The 23,258-nt window shown below is 40.1% G+C and overlaps 2 protein-coding genes and 1 non-coding gene across 3 annotated transcripts; 2 read left to right on the plus strand and 1 right to left on the minus strand.

Annotated features, from left to right (window-relative positions):
• The first annotated feature begins 857 nt into the window (after positions 1–857).
• On the plus strand, positions 858–961 carry LOC114819866 (U6 spliceosomal RNA). Its single transcript, XR_003767165.1, has one exon. It is a non-coding gene; the product is annotated as a U6 spliceosomal RNA (small nuclear RNA).
• Positions 962–20,927: 19,966 nt separating this feature from the next.
• Positions 20,928–21,356, plus strand: LOC139189405 (uncharacterized). Its single transcript, XM_070808353.1, has 2 exons — positions 20,928–20,939; positions 21,039–21,356. The coding sequence occupies exons 1-2, from the start codon at positions 20,928–20,930 to the stop codon at positions 21,354–21,356; spliced, it is 330 nt and encodes a 109-aa protein (XP_070664454.1).
• A 581-nt stretch (positions 21,357–21,937) lies between these two features.
• Positions 21,938–22,819, minus strand: LOC103412838 (18.5 kDa class I heat shock protein). The gene has a single exon (XM_008351360.4). It carries the CDS (start codon positions 22,638–22,640, stop codon positions 22,158–22,160), a length of 483 nt encoding a protein of 160 aa, XP_008349582.2. The 5' UTR covers positions 22,641–22,819; the 3' UTR covers positions 21,938–22,157.
• Positions 22,820–23,258: the final 439 nt, after the last annotated feature.

Here is a 23,258-nt window from a genome sequence, read left to right on the forward strand (position 1 = left end):
AAGTTCCCAACATGTTTTGATGATAATAATGGTTAGAAGTAATATAGTTCAAATTTATTTTTGGTGATAATTGAATATAAGATTTCTCTTACAAGTTACAAATAAAAATGAATATCATTAATTTTTTTTTCACTTTTAATACACACGTAAATAAAAAGAAACAAAATGAAAATGGAAAGAAATAAAATAATTTGAAATAGAAATGAAAAATAAAGGTAAATTGACAGCATAAGGTAATCAGCCATGGTAATACAAAATTATTATACCATCCTTAAACATTGTAGTGCCATGGAATCTTCATTTTAGCTCTGAATTTCCTTCTGCTTACACTCACGCGTTCATATTGATGAGCACTACGAGAAAATATTAAGATGATAGGTCATACTCATACGTTCGTTTTTGTTGAGAATTTTTTTGAAGGATTTTGCAATATGGCAGCCATGATTTGCAAAGCCCACCATCGTAGAGCTCGATATCGGCCTAACTTGTGGAGCCACCATCGCAAAGAAGAACCTGGAAAGCTCAATCCTTGTCTTTTTCTTATATAAGTGTCATTTTGGTGAACCAAATGTTCCGATTCCAACATCCAAAATACCACAATGTGATTTTTTTCATACTACAATTGGATTGCATCTTAAAATTATAAAGTCTTGGAGCATTGGTCATGCCATCATGCTGATTTGTGTTGGATTTCGTTAGAGATCGTAATTAATCAATCACCCTTTTTGTGTCTCCCTTCAAAAGCTCAAATTGAAATCTGAACTCCCTAGCAAATAAGAGCCCAATTTGACAACCAAAATCTTCATCGTTCGAGCATCAATGTTCTCTTAAATTCACTACGAGCAAACCGCCATGAAATCTCCTTCATGGACATCTCATAAAATTAGAACGATACAAAGAAGATTAGTGTGACTCCTAAGCTAGGATTACACGTATGAATCGTAAAATAGTTCCTCCTCCACTCTTTGATTCTCTCTTTCACTGGCTAACAATATTTTACTCTACCTTTTCACCCTAAGTAAGAAAGTAAGAAATGAGCATTTTGTTAGCATCTTTTTGAAAATTTCAAATTTGATCCTAATATCTCTTTTGCACTATTTGACTGAACGACAAATTTTGATTGTCTAAATATTTATATCAAACTACAAATAATATTGATATTATATATTTATAATGTGACTAGAATTGTAGTACCCAACATATCTATCTTGAAATAAATTTTGTTGTCTATGAAGTGGCCAACTCGACCCTCTCCTATACTCTTTGAGTTTGTATAAATATATCATTGTTTAAAAATTGACATTCAGTACTGCGATTTAGTGATATTCATTATCAGGTTCGAATCTTAGGAGTGACGAGTTTGTGTAAATATATCATTGTATTAAATATAAATAAAAATAAAAAAAATAAACAAAATATTTTTTTGGTCGGACAAAAACACGAAAATGCCCTTAAAGCCCAAAGTGACCCCTCTACCCTGCCGCTGCCTGCAAGTTCTTTCCTCGCCCCTGTTTCTACGTCCAATTAATCTGGAGGTAAGCTTTTAAATCAGGTTCAATTAACCTCTATAAGTACATCTTTTAATTAGTATTGTGTCATCTTGTTGATCGTGTTTAATTTTCTAGGTTACACAACCTAATCTTGAGGACTCAAATGATGATGATAATCTCGAAAATCTTCCTCTAATTAACTGTAATTCGATGGAAGTGATTTTTCAACTAAAGGGACCGGTGCATGAAGAAAGTAGTCACTCCATTGAAGCATTCAATAAATTGAGGTCCATGCGGTTAGATATATTGCCAAGTTTAACGCGTGTTTGGGAGACGGGTAGTTCACAACCGATGTTCACAGGAAGCAGCTTCGGAAACTTGAAATCGCTGCGGGTCGTTGCACCGATGAAATAATTACATTACCTAAAGTGAAGTCCATCAATCTTAAACGTCGGCCAAAACTCAAGTATTTTTAAGGTGAAGCTTATACTTTGAAGTTGCCGTCTTTGGAGTTATTGGAGGTTGATGACGTGCAAAACTTAAGCCTATTAGCTCCAAAGCTTATTGCCACACATCCCCGAATGCAAGTATACACCGCGTTGAGAGTGGCTAAATGGATGGGGGACCTCAATGCCACTCTAAGGAATATTTACGTAATCACTTATGTGTGCATATGCGCACACTAAAGTATCTCGCAATGTGCACACTAAAATATGTTTTTTTGTTTTTTTTTTTTGGAAACTCGAATTATATCTCAAGAAAACATCTCTCTTTTATTTCTAATACCGAGAAGAATGAAGCTGACGGAATTCTACAAGACACCATATAACGAGGATGTTAACAATCACAAAAGGTTGTGGCTTCGGCTATTCGCTTACTTTCATATAACGAGGATACTGTTTCCGTTGCTTACTATATGTATAATTAATTTCGATTGCGATTATTACTGTTTGAATTCATCTCTTGACTGCCTATGGGGACGTCAAGGTGGACACCAAAATGGAGGCGTGATGACCTGCATCCGGAAAGTGACGTAGCCATAACGTGCATGCAAATATAATTTAATAAAATAACTTCAAATGATCTACTGAAAAAATCGGCATAGTTTCCTTTGGAATTAGGTTTTGGCCCCCAAATTTAAAACCTGCTGAAAAAGTTATAATTATTTCAAAACCACATCCCCGACACCTAATGGGTTATCAACCCTCTACTACATGCACGCATACTCCAATATACTTACTGGTGGTATAGCATACAATTTCATACACTAGTGATAACTAGTGTAAGCTGAAAATTTAACCATACACGCTAGTGTAAACTGAAGATAAAACCATACATTAGCTGTAGCTAGTGTAAGCTGAAAAATATAATCATACACTAGCCGTAGCTAGTGTAAGCTGAATGGGCATCCTCACAGTAGGGACAAGATGACTATACTGTAGTATAAATCATACACGTGTAAGCTGAATAACATGTCCGTAGCATGGACAAGTTGAATATTCTTTAATATTAACCATACACATATGCGGAATGACATGTTTGTAGTATGGACAAGCTGAATATACTGTAATATTGACTATACACGTGTAAGCTAAATAATATTATCAAACACTGGTTATGGCTAGCTAGTGTAAGCTGAATATGTTCATACACTGTAAGGTCTGGTATTAATTCATAAAATCTATTCTTCCCCTAAACGTAACGGAAATCATATGTATCTAGGCATGCTTAATATTTGATAAAGAAAAACATTTCTGAAAGAAATGCCCACTGACACCTCCGGCTAGCTCTCCCTTGAGGAGCCTTGTCTACCAAAAAGGTAATTTCAAGCAACTTCAAGAGAGAATTTGACCACATCGCGAAAGTATGACACCAAACGGTTGAGACCTAGAAGACATCCAAGAGTTTTTGGAGAAACAGAACGCTCACTGAAGATATGTATTCTATTTCTATAGCACGTTTACCCCAAACAAAACACAGGTTATGGAAAGGAAAATAACATTAAGAAATGCAAAAGATTGGGGAGATGCGAAATAACTCATCTCTGGTCCTGGAAATATTGCATACAATATTGCTCTACCAATTAAACCAAATCTTATGACTCTAGTGACAAGCTAGAAAGCCACAAAAGAATAAACAAGGAATCAGGCTATGCAATTTCCTACCACATTTTCACATCAACGTGATTGTTAGGGGTTTCAACAACTTCAGAGAATTACCACAAATCTCATCTCCGGCATTCAGGCAGAAAAATCAAATAAAAGTTTGAAATCAAGAATCAATCCCGAAACTGAAAGTTGAAATTTTGGAAAAAGAACTTACATCAGAGTACTTTCCATGAGGAGAAGATCATTTTTACCTCTTGGGTCGAGGACATTCCACGGTGAGCCTGCATAAATGAACCAATTAAACAAAGAAATGAAAACCGAATAACTCGGAAGCTAAAGTATCACAGATAGAAAATTGCATATACCTAACTAAAAATGCACAATCTAACGAGATGTGGTAGTCTAAGTGTATAACACAAGGGTGAGAAGTACTCTAGTGCTCACAAACTGAAGCCACAAGACTACCAGATAATGTAGCTTCAGAAATATCATTCGTTCTTTTGCGCATAATCATACATGCTCATCAGAACAAAGTATGATCTCCAACGGAAATAGAAGTGACACAGGTGAAAGTCAAAATAAACAAACAAATAATAGTGAACGAGAAGGCCCTAAAGAATTGCTCTAACTAGGAGACAAGCTTAAATTATTCAGATAATAAGCCTTGCACAAACCCAACTTTAAAAAAACTAGATTAGTATGCCGTGATATTTAACAATGCCGTCAAAAACTTACTTGTTGAACAACTCAACCTGTATTCCATCTCCTTCTCTGCCATACCAAAAATTTGCACAATTGTTTAAAACCAAATTAAGGTCTTTCGAAAACCCACCTGAGATTATTTGAAAAACACGAATTTAGAACAATAATTCAAAACCAAAGAACAGAAAATCCATCACACCAGAGTAAAAATTAACCATCTTGTTGCTTCCTAACTCTCAAGAAATATCCACGTCTCACTTTTACTAATGTCAAAACACCGCCATCATTGATCAATTAGACAAATAAGACCCAATTCGATTACGCCCAAACTCACAGAACACCCAGATTCCCAACACCAATTGAACAATCTAACCATGAATTTCCAAAACTTTCCCCAAAATCCAGCCTTGGGCATGCATTAAATCCAATCTAAAACTTGAATTCATTTTTAGAGAACAAAATGTAAAAACTTTGGAACAATGAAGCAAAAGGGTACTCACCTGTTCCTTGTCCAAAACCGTCGGCGCATTGTTGGGGGCAGCCATTAGAACCTGAACAATTCGCAAATTAATTTACACAAACTTCTTCGAAACCGAATGAATTAGCAGAGAGGGTTTAAGTAATCTTACTCGGCGGGATGGAATCGAACGCGCTGAAAGTGGTTGCTGTAAATGCAGAGGGGTTTAAGCGTCCGATTTGAAGCTAAAGCAGAAGAAAATAAAAATCCCACTGAGCTAATAATGTACGAATTAGGGTTTTAGGAGTTAATATAGCGTGTATATGCGATGGACGGTTTTGTTTTTAGGGGGGGACTTTCAACCGGAAAAGTTAGTGGATTACTGCCCTTTCTTTTTTCCTTCCACCACAAGTAGTGCGATAATTTCACAAAGGCCCTGTATGGTGGGCCGCCGTATATAATTGTCCTTTTCTTTCTTATTTTTTTGGATTTATTTATTTATTTTCTAACTCATAGTTCATCAGGGCTCAGGTTCAGTTGATTAAAGTAGTATGTTTCTTTTGTTATGCTATAGTTTGAATATTCATTCAAATGATTTAGATTTCTTCGTGCAAACGATCATTCAATTAAAAGAAAAACTCGTATTATGTTTGCTTACAAGAAATGAATATCATTCTCATTGTATGTTTACTAACAACCAAGGATTTGAGAGGAAAAAACGTGAATCCACATTGATTTTGCATATCTAATACCTTCTCATACCAAAAAAAAATCAAGGTATAAGATTATTAAGGGGGTTGTTTAAACTCATGGAAATGTGTTTTGATGTTCGCCGAATAACAATTGTTTGTTCTCGATTCATTTCAAATTTTAACAGATGACTCGTAACTTAAGCAGTTAAGAGTTTTTTCTCGTGCTCTCAAAACTTGGCGTTACCTAGTGAATCATATAATATTCAATAATGCCATACCATTTGAATGGATCGAAGATTTCAAATTGACAACATTTGTGCCGGTAACCTGTGTATTACAAGGATCATTGAGAAAATACATACTTTCACATTGTGCCGGTAGCTTTCATTAGCAATGCTTCACAATTTACAGGTACGAGGGCTTGACCAGCATCTCCTCCGGATCTTTCCACACTGGGAGTCCTTAACTGTACAAATAAGATTCACATACGCAAAATATGTGCTAGACTACGCACTGCAAATGGAAACAAGTTGTCACCCCTATTTATCCAAAAATAATATACTTGTTATAGATATCCGTGTAGAATATTATATTACGAGGGGCGGAGAGCGTGTGTACGGCAAAGTAGGAACGGGTACAGCAGCAACGTAGCAGCACAAGCAAGAGGATGATTGGAACTGCAACTTACCCCCACACATTCACAGAAGCCTTTTTCTTTCCCCTGCTGGTGTTCATGAAAGCACTTTGAAGTGAAAAAGCCATGAAATTACGAAGGCAAGAATCATGCAGGCAAGAAGGAAATTCATAATGCAGCGGCCATGCCACATGGTTCAGGTTTCAACCTGGATCATGGGTGCTGATGCGGCTGTGGCAGTACTGCTATTTGCCTCGTTTATCTGGCCACTGGAAATGTTGAATGCAGTTACTCCACAGATCTCGCAGGTTCTGCAAATCAAATAAATAAAATTATGCATAGGCAGAAAATAACATATCAGTCAGACATGACAAGCAATTACAACCATAACACAACATAATGAAGAAACGTACCATGAGGATTTTGAACAAACATAATGAAGTGTAACCAATAGCATACAAATATAGAAGAAAATGCTATACAATCACTGTAAGTGATTTCAAAGGCCATCAATCTTCTATTTCTGTTTCTGGAAAAAAGTCATGTCGTCGAGAAGTCGTTCCATTTGCTTACCATGATGAGTAAAATGAAATTTGAACTAGCTTGCTGTTCTTGCATATCTTCTCCTCATCCTGGTTACCAAGCAAGTCAGTCTTGACCAATCCATCTATATTATCATGTGATGCAGCTTATCTAGATTATATTTCCTGTGGCCTAAGTTTGGATATTTCCTTTGCAGAGGGTATAGCGTGCAAGGTCGTAAGAACTTTACCAAATTATCATCCTTCGAGTTTAGAAAATCTCCCAAATATATAAGCGAAATAAACTTGTGACGGAATCAAAGAATGCAAATGCTCATCATCATTTACTAATCCATATGCATAATGTAAACATTTACATCTCTATTAGAAGCATACATAAAAAATACATGGCACACAAGATATCCACTTTTCGACATAGGAGCTCAATTCTTGCATACAAACACACTTCCTTTAGCTTGCTTTGGACCTCGCACTTTCCACTAATGTAAATGCCACAAAAAGTGTGACTGTAAAAACTATAAACGTAGAACGATCGATATGTTTGAGTTCAGATGGACTGTAATAGTGGTGACTACAAGATTTGTTCTTTTACTAGATTTTCTCGTATTTCATATAAGCATACGCATTCTACTATATACGTGATCTGCCTCATTCAGCATTCCAGTAAGAAGCAAAATGATAAGAACAATTGTGACAGTTACATCAAAAGAAAGAAGCTAATTAACAAGTAATCATTCGAATAAGCTGAACTCACGAAAGTAGGAACCTAAACACTATCAAGATGGCCTCTGTTGTAGCATGCCCATAGTAAGATCATAGTTTGAAGTATGTTAGGATGCCACTTGTCATCATCTCAATATGACAAATGTAAGGTTGAGATGCTATAGTAGTAGATAAGATGGTTGTAAGTTGTTAGATGATAGCTTACAAAGGAAGCTAAGTAGTTTACATATAAGGAAGTCGGTTGTAATTGGGAGGGGGTCATTGGAATAATCTCTGTTTAATACAAGAAAGTACTACGCAATTGTCAAGAAGCCGAGCAAGGTTTTAACATTGGTATTAGCCAGTGTCGATTCCTCTCAATCTTTCATTGTTGTATGCCCCGCCGACCCTGGAACACCATGGAATCGCGAGTGTCAACTTTGGAAACCATGCTCGCCAATCTCAAAGCTAAGCTCAAGAACAACCAAGAGATGATCATGATGCAGCTGCAATCTATGGCAGCCAAAGGCGGTTCTTGCAGCGGCGAATCGTCCGAGGCAACACCGCTGAATCCTCAGATACAGGGCGAAGTACAATGTGGTAGCCACGATTTGGGTCTTCAAAATTGCTGGGCATTTCTGAAAATGGACTTTCCAAGGTTCATGGAAGGTGATGATCCTTTGGGTTGGGTCTATAAAGGCGACCATTATTTCGATTTCTACCACATCGAAGATGCTAAGAAGGTGAAAATGGCTTCATTCCACATGGAAGGGGAAGCTCTTCAATGGTTCCAGTGGGCCAATTGTCTAACCAATTATCCTAATTGGGAGGATTTCACCAAGGTTTTTTGTCAAGAATTTGGACCTTCCGAATTCGAGGACTCTGCTGAAAGTTTGGTCAAGTTACGGCAAACTGGGACACTCCGAGATTACTTGTTGGAATTTTGACATTTATCGAATCGTACCAAAGATATCAGCCTTGCTTTGTTGAAATCTTGTTTCATTGGGGGTCTTAGGCCGGAATTGCAACTTGATGTGAAGCTCTTCAAACCTAAGGATGTGCTGGAAGTTGCTGCATTATCTCAGCAGATCGATGCCAAGCTTACAGATCTCAAGGTGAAAACTTTCTATAAATCACCTACAATTCAACCCAATTTTAGATCACCAGTTTTGCAGAATGTTAGTAACCAAACATTGGCTGATATTCGTACTAAAACTCCTAATGTACGATGATTGACCCCAGAAGAAGTGGATTATTGTTGAAATAATGGATTGTGTTTTCACTGTAAGGAGAAATATGTGAGGGGCCATACTTGTGAAAAGAAACAGTTGCATCTTCTTGATGTTCAAGACTGTGAGATGGGTGATGAGTGTGCTGAGGAAGTAGAGAATGAGGAACCAGAGATAACTGTTTGTGCTATTTTTGGCATCCCAGCTCCACCTATAATTAATACTATGAAGGTCAATGGATTTGTTAAAAACTGTCCAGTCACTATACTCATTGATTCTAGTAGTTCTCATAACCTTGTTGATTTGGGATTAGTTAAAAGACTCAGGGGGTATCTTGATACTGCATATCTTTTCAATGTTAAACTGCAAATGGGGGACGAGTTGCTACGAAAGGAACATTAGCTCAAACTACTGTGAAAATTTAGGATTTCAGTTGTATAACTGATCTCTATGCCATTCCTTTAGGGGGTTGTGAAATTGTATTGGGGGTACAATGGCTTCGAACCCTTGGCCCCATTCTCTGGGATTTCGATAAACTTTACATGAAATTCTTAAATGGGTCTCATACATATTGTATTACAAGTCCAGGATCTTCCTTACATCAGCTTGAAGACATATCAGCATTGCAGATGCAAAAACTTTTGCAGTAGGAAAACACAATAGGAGCAGTTCTTTATCAAATGGGACCTACTACTATGCAATGTTATTCTCCGGAGCAAACATTGGGGGATCTAAGTTCTCAACATCTCACTAAGCTGCAACAACAAGACTTAAAGTCCCTTTTGGGGGAATATGAGATATTGTTTGCAACCCCTAATACCTTACCTCCTAATAGGTTGCATGATCATAGAATTCCCTTGATAGCAGGAAGTAAACCTCCAAATACGCCTTATAGATATGGTCCAGTGCAAAAATCAGAGTTTGAAAAATGTGTTCAGGAGTTTTTACAAGCTGGTTTTATTAGGGAAAGTAATAGCCCTTATTCATCTCTAGTAATGTTAGTGAGGAAGAAAGAAGGGACATGGAGGATGTGTATGGATTATAGGGGTCTGAATGGCATCACTATCAAAGACAAATTTCCAATTCCTTTGATTGATGAACTTCTGGATGAATAGTTTGGTGTTCAATTATTTCTAGATTTAAGAGCTGGTTATCATCAAATTAGGATGTATCATAATGATATAGAGAATACAGCTTTTAGAACACATGATGGCCATTATGAATTTTTGGTCATGCTATTTGGTTTAACGAATGCTCCTGCCACATTTCAGTGTTTGATGAATGAAATTTTCTGACCATTTTTGAAAAAGTTCATCTTGGTGTTTTTTGATGACATTTTGGTATATAGTGCTACTTGGGAATTGCCCCTGCAACACTTGAGGGTAGTATTTGATCTGTTGAAAGCTCACAGTTTGTTTGTTAAGAAATCGAAATGTGCCTATGGGAGGGATAAAGTTGAATATTTGGGACATATTGTGTCCAAAGATAGGGTAGTTGCCGACCCTACCAAGTTGGATTCAATTGCTAACTGGCCTATCCCTACTACAGAAAGTTTATTCCCCATTTTGGCAAAATTATAGGTACCTTGATTGCCTTGACCAAGAAGGACAGTTTTATTTGGTCTGAGGAAGCTACACAGGCCTTTAACACTCTTAAAGTAGCCATGCTTTCCCCTCAAGTTTTAGCTCTACCTAATTTCAGTAAGCCCTTCATTATTGAGAGTGGTGCATCTGGACATGGCATTGGAGCAATATTACAACAAGAAGGCAGGCCCATTGCTTTTACAAGCAAAGCCCTTAGCCCCAGAAATCAAACTATGTCAGCATATGAACGGGAAATGTTGGCAATCATTCATGCAATTCACAAATGGCAGTCTTATTTGGTGGGGAACCATTTTATAATTCTCACACATCATCACAGCTTGAAATATTTCTTACAAGGAAGAGCTCACACACCTTTTAAGCAAAAATGGGTGTCTAAACTCATGGGCTTCGATTATGAAATTCAATATAAGCAAGGCTGTGACAACCAAGCTGCTGATGCATTATCATGTAGTCCTTTAACTACTGATCTAACTATTGAGTTCCGGTGTGATTCCATTGTTTGTGCAGCTATTTCCTACCCTTATTCAACATGGATTGATGACCTTATGAGACATGTTGAAAAAGACACTTGGGTGATTGAAAAAACACAGAAAGTTCTTAGTGATACCTCAGATGGGGGACCACTTGGCAATCTCAGGTTTCAAGTGGATAATGGGTTTCTTAAGTACAATGGTCAAATTGTACTCAGCCCTTGTAGTTCATGGAAATAAAAAATCTTTGAGGAACATCATGCAACCCCACCTGAAGGCCATGAAGGTTTTCTTAAAACCTATGAAAGAATCTCACGATCATTCTATTGGGAAGGAATGAAGAAAGACATCAAAAAGTTAGTAGCATCTTGTAGTGTCTGCCAACAACATAAGTATGAAACCTTATCTCCGGCTGGTTTCCTTCAGCCATTACCTATTCCATCCAAAGTATGGTCTGATATCTCCATGGATTTCATTGTGGGGCTTCCTTCTTGCAAAGGGAAAACAATGATCTGGGTTGTAGTAGATCAGCTATCCAAGTATGCTCATTTCCTAGCTCTATCTCATCCTTTCACAGCATCCATGATTGCACAACTTTTCATTGATAACATTTTTAAGTTGCATGGTATGCCCAGTTCTAACTCCGCCTATGTCTTACATGGCCGGTCCCAAGCCCGGATAAAGGAGGAGGGGGAGGGCGTCAGGTAGTCGACAGCCGGCACTCCATGATCACGTCGAATCCTTATGAAAATGAATCCAGAACAAAATCGCGCTAAAGCTAGGGCGTCACCCGTAAGTGGCGCGCTGTGTGGCCTGAGCACAGTGATAAGTGAGCAAGGGTCGCTGTATCTCCATCGGCACCCGGATGCAGTGTTAAATGAGCAAGGGGGCCATAGAAACTTCTTTTCGAACGACTCCACTCAAAGTTGTTTGGGAGCATATGCTCCTATCAACTTTACCCGGGACACACAAAAGAAGTACTTTGATCCTATTAGACGGGGGAGGGTGAAGAAGCTAGGACAGAAGGGTAGAGTTCAAGAGAGCAAAATGCGTTTAGGAACGTGGAATATAGGAACCTTAACGGGAAAATCTATGGAAGTAGTGGAAGTTATGGTGAGGAGAAGGATAAATATTATGTGCCTACAAGAAACTAAGTGGGTTGGTAGTAAGGCAAAGGATCTAGAAAACTCAGGGTTTAAACTTTGGTATTCGGGCACAAATAGAACGAGAAACGGTGTTGGCATCATCGTGGACAAGACCTTGGTACAAGATGTTGTAGATGTCAAGAGGGTAGGAGATAGAATCATGGCAATCAAGATTGTAATAGGACAAGAACTTATCAATGTGATTAGTGCGTACGCACCTCAAGTAGGGTTGGATACGAGTTCGAAGGAGAAATTTTGGGAAGATCTTGGAGACTTGGTGCAAGGAATTGCTCAGACGGAGAAGTTATTTATAGGAGGAGATTTAAATGGACACGTGGGCAGGGAGACAGGCAACTATGGAGGTTTTCATGGTGGCCATGGTTTTGGGGAGAGAAACGAGGATGGGGAAGCTATCTTGGATTTTGCAATGGCATATGATCTCTTCTTAGCCAACACCTTCTTTAAGAAGAGAGAAGAACATGTGATCACCTACAAGAGTGGGTCGTCAAAAACACAAATAGATTTTCTTCTAATGAGGAAAGGGGATCGTATAACTTGTAAGGATTGCAAAGTTATACCAGGAGAGAGCGTGGCTAATCAACATCGCTTGTTGGTGATGGATGTACATATCAAAAGAGTAAGACAAAAGAACAAGACTTGGAAGTGCCCAAGGACTAGATGGTGGAATCTAAAAGAAGAAAAACAAGCCATTTTCAAAGAGAAGGTAATCACCCAATGTGTGTGGGATAGAGAGGGGGAAGCTAGCCAAATGTGGGATTCCATGGCTAGTTGTATCCGAAAAGTAGCAAAAGAGGTATTAGGAGAGTCCAAGGGCTTTGCCCCACACCAAAAGGAATCTTGGTGGTGGAATGAGGAGGTACAAACAAAGGTGAAGGCTAAGAAGGAATGTTGTAAAGCCTTATACAAGGAGAGGACTGATGAAAATGGTGAAAGGTATAGAAAAGCGAAGCAAGAGGCGAAGAAAGCTGTCAGAGAAGCTAAGTTAGCGGCTTACGACGATATGTATAAACGACTAGATACCAAAGAAGGAGAGTTGGATATCTATAAACTATCTAGAGCAAGGGAAAAGAAGACAAGGGACCTAAACCAAGTGAGGTGCATCAAGGATGAGGATGGAAAGGTTCTTGCTACAGAGAACGCGGTTAAAGACAGATGGAGAGGTTATTTTCATAATCTTTTCAATGAAGGACATGAAATGAGTGCTTCTTTAGGGGAGTTGAGTAACTCAGAAGAGTGTAGAAACTACTCTTTTTATCGTCGAATCCGGAAGGAAGAAGTGGTTGTAGCTTTGAAGAAGATGAAGCATAAAAAAGCAATAGGCCCAGACGATATACCAATCGAAGTGTGGAAACTTTTGGGAGAGACAGGTATAACATGGCTCACTGACCTTTTCAATAGGATTTTGAAAACGAAGAAGATGCCAAATGAGTGGCGAATGAGCACTTTGGTGCCTATCTACAAGAATAAGGGCGACGTACAAAATTGCATGAACTATAGGGGTATTAAGCTAATGAGTCATACAATGAAGCTCTGGGAGAGAGTCATTGAGCATAGATTGAGGCAAGAGACACGAGTTTCGGACAACCAATTCGGGTTCATGCCAGGGCGCTCAACCATGGAGGCAATCTATCTCTTACGAAGATTGATGGAAAGATATAGAGATGGGAAAAAGGATTTACACATGGTCTTTATAGATTTGGAAAAAGCGTATGATAGGGTCCCAAGAGACATTCTTTGGAGGATTTTAGAGAAGAAAGGAGTACGAGTAGCATATATCCAAGCTATAAAGGATATGTATGAAGGAGCAAAGACTGCCGTAAGAACTCATGAAGGACAAACCGAAAGCTTTCCCATAACTGTAGGATTACATCAAGGCTCATCCTTAAGTCCTTACCTTTTTGCGTTGGTAATGGATGAGTTAACACGACATATTCAAGATGATATTCCTTGGTGTATGCTTTTCGCAGACGATATAGTGTTGATAGATGAAACTCAGGAAGGGGTAAATGCAAAGCTTAACCTTTGGAGAGAAGTGTTGGAATCTAAAGGTCTTCGCCTAAGCCGATCAAAGACAGAATATATGGAGTGCAAGTTCAGTGCAAATGGAGGCCAAAACGAGTTAGGGGTGAGGATCGGAGATCAAGAAATACCAAAGAGCGACCGTTTTCGTTACCTAGGATCTATCTTGCAAAAGAACGGAGAATTAGATGGAGATCTCAACCATAGAATACAAGCTGGATGGATGAAGTGGAAGAGTGCATCCGGCGTGTTGTGTGACCGCCGTATGCCACTGAAGCTCAAGGGAAAATTTTATAGGACGGCAATAAGGCCGGCGATGCTGTATGGCACAGAATGTTGGGCGGTGAAACATCAACACGTACACAAAATGGGTGTAGCGGAGATGAGGATGCTTCGTTGGATGTGTGGGCACACGAGAAAGGATAAGATTAGGAATGAGGATATCCGGGGTAAAGTAGGAGTAGCCGAAATTGAAGGAAAGATGAGAGAAAATCGGTTACGGTGGTTTGGACATGTGCAAAGAAGGCCTACTGACGTTCCGATTAGAAGATGCGACTATGGGACAGAGGTTCAGGGCCGAAGGGGTAGAGGAAGACCTAGGAAAACTTTGGAAGAGACTCTAAGAAAAGACTTAGAGTACTTGGATCTAACGAAGGACATGACACAGGATCGAGCACAATGGCGTTCTAAGATTCATATAGCCGATCCCACTCAGTGACTTGGATTTTCCAAGTCTCCAACCGAGAAGTTTTCCTCACTCGGGAAATTAAGGGAACACTACCCCAACCTACACGCTCCACTCAGAAAGCTTCAACATACAAGCTTTAACAAAAGAAAATTCAAAGAACTTAGCGAAGAAGGCTTTGGTGTATTTAACACAATACGTTGAAATGAAGGAAAGCTTATTTATTGATATCCCCGATAAGCTACAAATATGTACATATACATGAGTCAAAATAAGCACACACGAGGGAGCCTTCACAAAGGTTGCTTAGGAGAAGTCTCAGCAGTCGGTAGAGCCCCAGAAAGAGAAGGCACCGGAGGGGGATTATTTGGAGCCTCAGTACTGGACAGAACCCTAGAAGGAGGAGGCATCAGAGGTTGATCATTTGGAGCTTCATTACGCGGTACAGCCCCAGAAGACGAAGGCAATAAATGCCTTTGGAACAAACCCACAAATCTCTGATGATCAAGTAAAACCTGACCATCAGTTTCCTTCATCTGGTCAAGCTTCCTCTTCATGTTTGTAGCATAGTCATGTGCGAGCCGGTGCAACTGTTTATTCTCATGCTTGAGCCCTCTAATCTCCTGTTTGAGACTCATCACTTCAGCCGCCAATGATTCAACTTGGCGGGTTCGAGCAAATAGGCGTTGGGCCATATTAGACACAGAACCTGCACACTGAACACTGAGAGCCAGCGAATCCTTAACAGCTAACTCATCAGACCGTTTGGAAAGTAGTCTGTTATCTTTGGGAGTGAGAAGGTTCCTGGCCACCACCGCAGCGGTCATATCATTCTTCATCACGGAATCCCCAACGGTAAGAGGACCAGTAGGGGAGACGAAGGATGGGCGCCATATGTTGTCTGGAGAAGGCGGGGCTGCCTCTTCAACAAGGTTCAAGTCAAAACGACGGTCGGAGGGGCCAGACATTTTCAAAGGTGTTGAAGAGAGAAGAGGTCGGACAAATCAAGATCTTAGAAGTGCAAGAATGAAGCTTCTACTGGTGGAGATTCAAGTGTGCTTTGGAACTTAATGCCAGCCCCTATAAAAATCTGCACTCGACGAAGCTTCAGAAATCGAAGAGGCGCCTGCTCAGAAATCGAAGAGGCGTTTGCTTTCTCAAAAGCTGGGCTGCTTAGAGATCACGAGGGTTGATCTCAGAAATCGAAGAAGCGTTTGCTTTCTCAAAAGTTGGGCTGCTCAAAGACCACGAAGGCCGATCTCAAAAATCGAAGAGGCGCTCGCTTTCTGAAAAGCTGGGCTCCCCAGAGACCACGAGGGCCGATCTCAGAAATCGAAGAGGCACCTACTTTTCCAGCCTTTTCCAGCCTTGTCAGCACCTGTCACACGCACACTCAGTTTTGCGGAAATTATGGGCATTCTGTCAAAGACTTCTGGGGAAGTAGAAAACACATGAATCTTACTGTTCAATCACCCACTTCCCACACGCAACAATAGCTCATGGGTACCACAGATAACTTTGCCAAAGTTCTCTGCCAAAGTTGAGCACGTGAAGCTTGCAGCTCCCACTACATCGCTCTAACCAAGAAGGGTAAAAGAATAGCAAAGAAACAGCACTAACAAAGTTTAGACCCATAAATTTTGAAGGTCTAGCTACCATATTATTACCCACAAGGGTAAAGGAACAGTACCACTGCTGGATAATTGGAAAGTCCCTGTGTGTCAACCTCTGTGCTTCGTGGCAAGGTAGACTAGCAAACATGCCCAACCTTTACTCACATTCGAGAAAACACTCCCAATAAGATTGCTTGCTCTAAAATCGAAGAGGCACCGTCCTCCGAATCTCGAGAGCCAGACTCCCAACATGACTACTTTCTTAAAAATCGAAGAGAGGGTAAAGGAACAGTACCATTGCTGGATAATTGGAAAGTCCCTGTGTGTCAACCTCTGTGCTTCGTGGCAAGGTAGACTAGCAAACATGCCCAACCTTTACTCACATTCGAGAAAACACTCCCAACAAGATTGCTTGCTCCAAAATCGAAGAGGCACCGCCCTCCGAATCTCGAGAGCCAGACTCCCAACATGATTACTTTCTCAAAAATCGAAGAAACACTGCTCCCCGAATCTCGAGAGCCAGACCCCCAGCATGATTGCTTTCTCAAAAATCGATGAGGCATCGTTCTCCGAATCAATCGAAGAGGCGCTCGCTTTCTCAAAAGCTGGGCTGCTCAGAGACCACGAGGGCCGATCTCAGAAATCGAAGAGGCACCTACTTTTCTAGCCTTGTCAGCACCTGTCACACGCACACTCAGCTTTGCAGAAATTATGGGCATTCTGTCGAAGACTTCTGGTGAAGTAGAAAGCACATGAATCTTACTGTTCAATCACCTACTTCCCACACGCAACAATAGCTCATGGGTACCACAAATAACTTTGCCAAAGTTCTCTGCCAAAGTTGAGCACGTGAAGCTTGCAGCTCCCACTACATCGCTCTGACCAAGAAAGGTAAAAGAATAGTAAAGAAACAGCACTAACAAAAGTTTAGACACATAAATTTTGAAGGTCTAGCTACCATATTATTACCCACAACTGTAAAGGAACAATACCACTGCTGGATAATTGGAAAGTCCCTGTGTGTCAACCTCTGTGCTTCGTGGCAAGGTAGACTAGCAAACATGCCCAACCTTTACTCACATTCGAGAAAACACTCCCAATAAGATTGCTTGCTCCAAAATCGAAGAGGCACCGTCCTCCGAATCTCGAGAGCCAGACTCCCAACATGACTACTTTCTCAAAATCGAAGAGAGGGTAAAGGAACAGTACCATTGCTGGATAATTGGAAAGTCCCTATGTGTCAACCTTTGTGCTTCGTGGCAAGGTAGACTAGCAAACATGCCCAACCTTTACTCACATTCGAGACAACACTCCCAACAAGATTGCTTGCTCCAAAATCGAAGAGGCACCGCCCTCCGAATCTCGAGAGCCAGACTCCCAACATGATTACTTCCTCAAAAATCGAAGAGACACTGCTTTCCGAATCTCGAGAGTCATACCCCCAGCATGATTGCTTTCTCAAAAATCGAAGAGGCATCGTTCTCCGAATCTCGAGAGCCAGATACCACATACCACTTTTTCAAAGTGCTCTGACAGAGTTAAAACATGTGAAACTGGCAGCTCCCACTACCGTGCTATGACCAAGCAGGGTAAAGGAATAGCATTACTACTTGTTGTTAGGGAGACTCCTATATATGTCGACCTTCATCCCCAACGGACAGGCAGACTTGCAAAAATGCTCAACCCTTCATCATATCTGAGAGGGCACTCCCAACGAAGCCTTTCGAAATATTCAGCTTTCTTTCCCCCCGATAATACCTCTGCAAACAAGCTATACTAGAGCAAGAATATCTCATATCATCAGGGTTAAAAGCAAGAGTATCCCATATCATGCTTTTTCCCTGTCTTTTCTTTTGGCCTTGTTTTTACCTGCAAGACAAGGAGAAAGAGAGCAATCAGTCAGCACTTGGAATCAAGCTTCCAGCCAGGAACTGACTGCCTGGAACCCCTTACCTGATTACTTACCTGGCATTGCTCTCGAGTACTCATCTTCAACATCTTATGTTTCCAGGGAAGATTCCGCATCTGCTTGAGGAACAGATAGGGCAAGTGCGAAGGATACAAGGAAGCATGTGGAGACAAGCGTAACAGCACACGTGCCGATACATTCATTACTCTGTCAAAAGCAAAAGTATCCCATATCAGCAGGGTGGAACGTACTCTAGATTTGATGGACTTGTTTTGACCCTCAAATTCTTCAGTCGGCCTTATACTCTGGAGGAAACCAGAAAACCCTCCAGCTCAGTTCAAGAATAAGCCTGTGGAAAGTTACTTCTTCAAAAGCAAAAGTATCTCATATCATCTCTTCTCATTTTTCTTCTCTTTATCCTTCATGCTGCTGCAAGATGGGGAGAAGGTGAACAATCAGTCGGAGCTCTGATTGCTTACCTTGTCTGTCACCTCTTTCAGCAGACCCCCTAGCTCGGCGACTTGGGGGACTCCTACTACATGGTTTGTATCGCGCTTGACCAAGCCTGAAACTACAAGTAAGCTTCAAGTGAAATTGATACATTACCTTGTGCATCTCCACCAGTTAAAGATACCACCCCTGGATGGAGGAAGAGTACTTCTAGAGAAGATGCCACATCTACCTATGAGACAGATAAGGCAAGTCAAGACGACACCACACTCCGATACTTAGAAGTTTCGTGATTACGAGATCATTCTCCCACAATATTTCCTAATGTCATTTGTACTAAATCATTCACTTGTACTCACTAAATGAGAGCTTGAACCTATGTACTTGTGTAAACCCTTCACAATTAATGAGAACTCTTCTATTCCGTGGACGTAGCCAATCTGGGTGAACCACGTACATCTTGTGTTTGCTTTCCTATCTCTATCCATTTATATACTTATCCACACTAATGACCGGAGCAATCTAGCGAAGATCACAAAAAGCGATCGTTTTCGCTACCTAGGATCTATCTTGCAAGATAACGGAGAATTAGATGGAGATCTCAACCATAGAATACGAGCTGGATGGAAAGAGTGCATCCGGCGTGTTGTGTGACCGTCGTAGGCCACTGAAGCTCAAGGGAAAATTTTATAGGACGGCAATAAGGCTAGCGATGTTGTATGGCACAGAATGTTGGGTGGTGAAGCATCAACACGTACACAAAATGGGTGTAGCGGAGATGAGGGTGCTTCGTGGGATGTGTGGGCACACGAGAAAGGATAAGATTGAGAATGAGGATATCCGAGGTAAAGTAGGAGTAGCCGAAATTGTAGGAAATATGAGAGAAAATCGGCTCCGGTGATTTTGAACATGTGCAAAGAAGGCCGACTGACGCTCCGGTTCGAAGATGTGACTACGGGACAGAGGTTCAGGGCCGAAGGGGTAGAGGAAGACCTAGGACAACTTTGGAAGAGACTCTAAGAAAAGACTTAGAGTACTTGGATCTAAAGGAGGACATGACACAAAACCGAGCGCAATGGCGTTCTAGGATTCATATAGCCGACCCCACTTAGTGGGAAAAGGCTTTGTTGTTGTTGTTGTTGTTGTATGGTATGCCCAGTTCTATCATCAGTGATAGAGATCCCATTTTTATGAGTAAATTCTGGAAAACGTTTTTTGCACTATAAGGGTCAGCTCTTTGCTTTAGCTCAAGGTATCACCCTCAAACCGATGGTCAAACAGAAGTGTTGAACAGGTGTCTTGAAACATATCTCTGGTGTTTTTGCAGTTTGCAGCCTAAAAAATAGCTACATTGGTTGTCTTGGGCATAATGGAGTTTCAACACTAGTTATCACATTGCCACCAAATTAACACCTTATGAGATAGTGTATGGTCAGGCTCCTCCAGTGGTTCCTTCTTATGGAAATGGCACTACAAAGGTAGCGTCAGTGGATCAATGCTTGCAGGAAAAAAACATGATGTTATCTATTCTCAAAGCTTATTTGATAGCAGCTCAATGTAGAATGAAGGTCCAGTTTGACAAGAAACGAACTGAAAGGCAGTTTAAGGTTGGTGATTTTGTATATTTGAGGTTGGTGCCTTATCAGTACATGTCCTTAGCTTCTCACTCCTTTAGCAAATTACAACTAGGGATGGGCAAATACCCATTGGTTACGGGTAACCACGGTTACCCGTCTATTTAAATTAAACGGTTACTGTTATGGGTAACCGTTTAGATAAATAAACGGTTATGAGTATAACCGTTTACCCGCGAAATTTAAGTGGGTGGTTATGGATATTAACCACGGTTATAAACGGGTAACCATTTACCCATTTATTTTATATATGTAAAACTAACACAAACCATGTTCTCGATTCAATAATACTTAGCACCCAATAAATTAGCAAGGAATTCATCGGCCATTCTCTCAATAACACTACTACAGGAATGATGATTCTCATCATTAAGGAATTGGCCAAATTAATTTAAATTCCTTGCGGGTAACCGTGAAATTGACAGAAATGCTTTGACAGAAATGTCTTCTAAACAATTTTTGTAACCCAATAATACTTGGCAAATATTATATTTACCTTCATCGATAACAGTTAAAAATATCGTCTGTAAATTATTGTTTAAATTATTGGAATGATATAAGGATTCAAAAAATTAAAATATGGAAATGTATGATGAATGCACCGTGTTTAATTGTCAAAAAAAAAATTATGATAATTTTTTTTATTATTTTCAAGTTGTTAAAAAACATGTAGACTGGTGAAAAAAAAGGTAATGGTTAAAAAAAAAAGATAAACAGGTTAAAAAAGATAAATGGGTAAACAGGTATTAAACGGTTACGGTTAAATCTGTATACGGTTATGGATATGAGTATAACAGTTTAGGCAATTACCCAACGGATAAATGGTTATACGGGTATGAATATAAATGGTTATGGGTAAATTAACCGCAGTTACCCGCCCCCATAACATTACCCATCTCTAATTACAACCTCGTTTTTATGGACCCTTTGAGGTGATAGCTAAAGTGGGACATGTGGCTTATAAACTGAAGCTTCCTGACAGTTCCAAACTGCATCCAGTTTTCCATGTTTCTTGTCTCAAAAAGCATTTGGGTTCTCAGCATAGCCCTACCACGCCACTTCCAATCATTACTGAGAAAGGAATATTACAGGACATTCCAATTGCCATTCTAGACAGAAGGTTGGTGAAGAAGGGAAATGCTGCAATTACGGAAGTCTTCGTCCAATGGCAGAATCATACTCCAGAAGACGCTACCTGGGAACCATATCCTGACTTGAAATCGAAGTTTCCAGAAGTTGCTAATCTCTAAGTCCTGTTCGATGTACTGTTCAATTTTTTTCCAGCTGCTTTGGATTCACATTTTACTGTTTTCTGCTGTAATAAGTCAGTTTTCAAGGGGGGTATTATCAGGATGCCACTTGTCATCATCTCAATAGGACAAATGTAAGGTTGAGATGCTATAATAGTAGATAAGATGGTTGTAAGTTGTTAGATGATAGCTTACAGAGGAAGCTAAGTAGTTTACATATAAGAAAGTCGGTTGTAATTGGGAGGAGGTCATTGGAATAATCTCTGTGTAATACAAGAAAGTACCATGCAATTGTGAAGAAGCCGAGCAAGGTTTTAACAAAGTAAATCACATCAAAAGTGAGAGAGCGACTCCGGAAACCAACTGCATCCGTGTGCTTGCACTTCAATGCAGATACAAAACAAAACATAATCGTAAAGTTTTCGGACTATCATTAAACACTCAAGCATAACAAATATTCACAATCCAGCAAATGGGTGTTCATAATTTCAAGCAGAACCACCAAATAATGCATCCATCTGCATCTCCGTTGTATCATTACCCTGTACAAAGAAAGTGGCTCGAAGTCCTGAGAAGCAACATAACCAACAATCACACCGCGGCATTTGGGTGCTCCATTAGAAATGGTGGGACTACGACCATGAATCCTAGGTATATTACGTCTTGCTACAGTTAAAAGGGATAAGTGCTCAAAATCAAATACATATTCGTGATATAACTTTGGCACTCTTATTTCTGATACATATTTGTGACTGAGCAGATAATCATAGATAAAATCTTTAAAAAAAAAATATCACAATTTCAACCCGAAATTTCAATGGCTCTGACGTCAACGTTCTTCAACTCCGCCTTCGGAACAGTGACACTTAGAACTCCATTCTCCATGGCAGCCTTAATCTGATCAACCTTTGCGTTCTCCGGAAGCTGAAACCTCCTCAAGAACTTGCCGCTGCTCCTCTCCACTCTGTACCACTTGTCGTTTTTATCCTCCTCCTCCACGTTCCTCTCTCCGCTGATCTTAAGCACCCTGTCGTCTTCCACCTCCACCTTCACCTCCTCTTTTTTCAGCCCCGGAACGTCCGCCTTGAACACATGGGCTTCGGGGGTCTCCTTCCAGTCGACCCTAGTGTTCACAAAAGCCGAATTCTCCCGAGAAAATTCAGGAAATGCGGAGAGTGATGAGGAGGAAGGGAACGGGAAATCCTTGAAAGGGTCCCACAGATTGAGGGAGAATGGGTCGAAGACGCTGCTGCTTCCTCGTCGGGAGTTGGGAATTAGCGACATTCTGAAAAACCGATGGGGTTGGTTTGGATGCAGAGAAATTTGAGAATTATTACAGAAATATTGCTTTTGCTGGACTGATTGCAAAATTAGCGGATTTGATATATTTATAAGGAACCGAAGAATTTTCTAGAACAGACTTGAGGATGAGGCTGGAAATGTATGTGTGAGTTTCTCGAACTTTCTAGGATGCTTGAGAATAATTGGAACTTTCTTAGGACGCTTAAGAATACTCCGACGTTTGTGTGAGTTACTCACACAACACGGTTGACTTCATGATGATGAATGGTGGACCCAAAAACCTAAGTGTGGGGGTTGTATGGGCCATTCGATTTAATCGGACAGTTAAAACTGAAGATACTGTGCAAGTTATTATTTGGACTTATTGATAAATAATAATATTTACATTAAATTAACAATATCAACTAAATATCAATAACATTTAACATCTCATGAAGTAGCTTATCTAAAGGTAAAGGGAGTTATAGCCCAAACAAGCAAATTACGTACCAACAGTTAAGTAATATGATGGTCACTTATTACTACATTTTAATGGTATTTTTAGTTATTTGTGAGTAAGAGGTCTTAGGTTCGATTCTCATCAAAAGCGAATTTGAATCA

Source organism: Malus domestica, chromosome 11 (genome assembly GCF_042453785.1).
Source record: "Malus domestica chromosome 11, GDT2T_hap1".
NCBI lineage: Eukaryota > Viridiplantae > Streptophyta > Magnoliopsida > Rosales > Rosaceae > Malus > Malus domestica.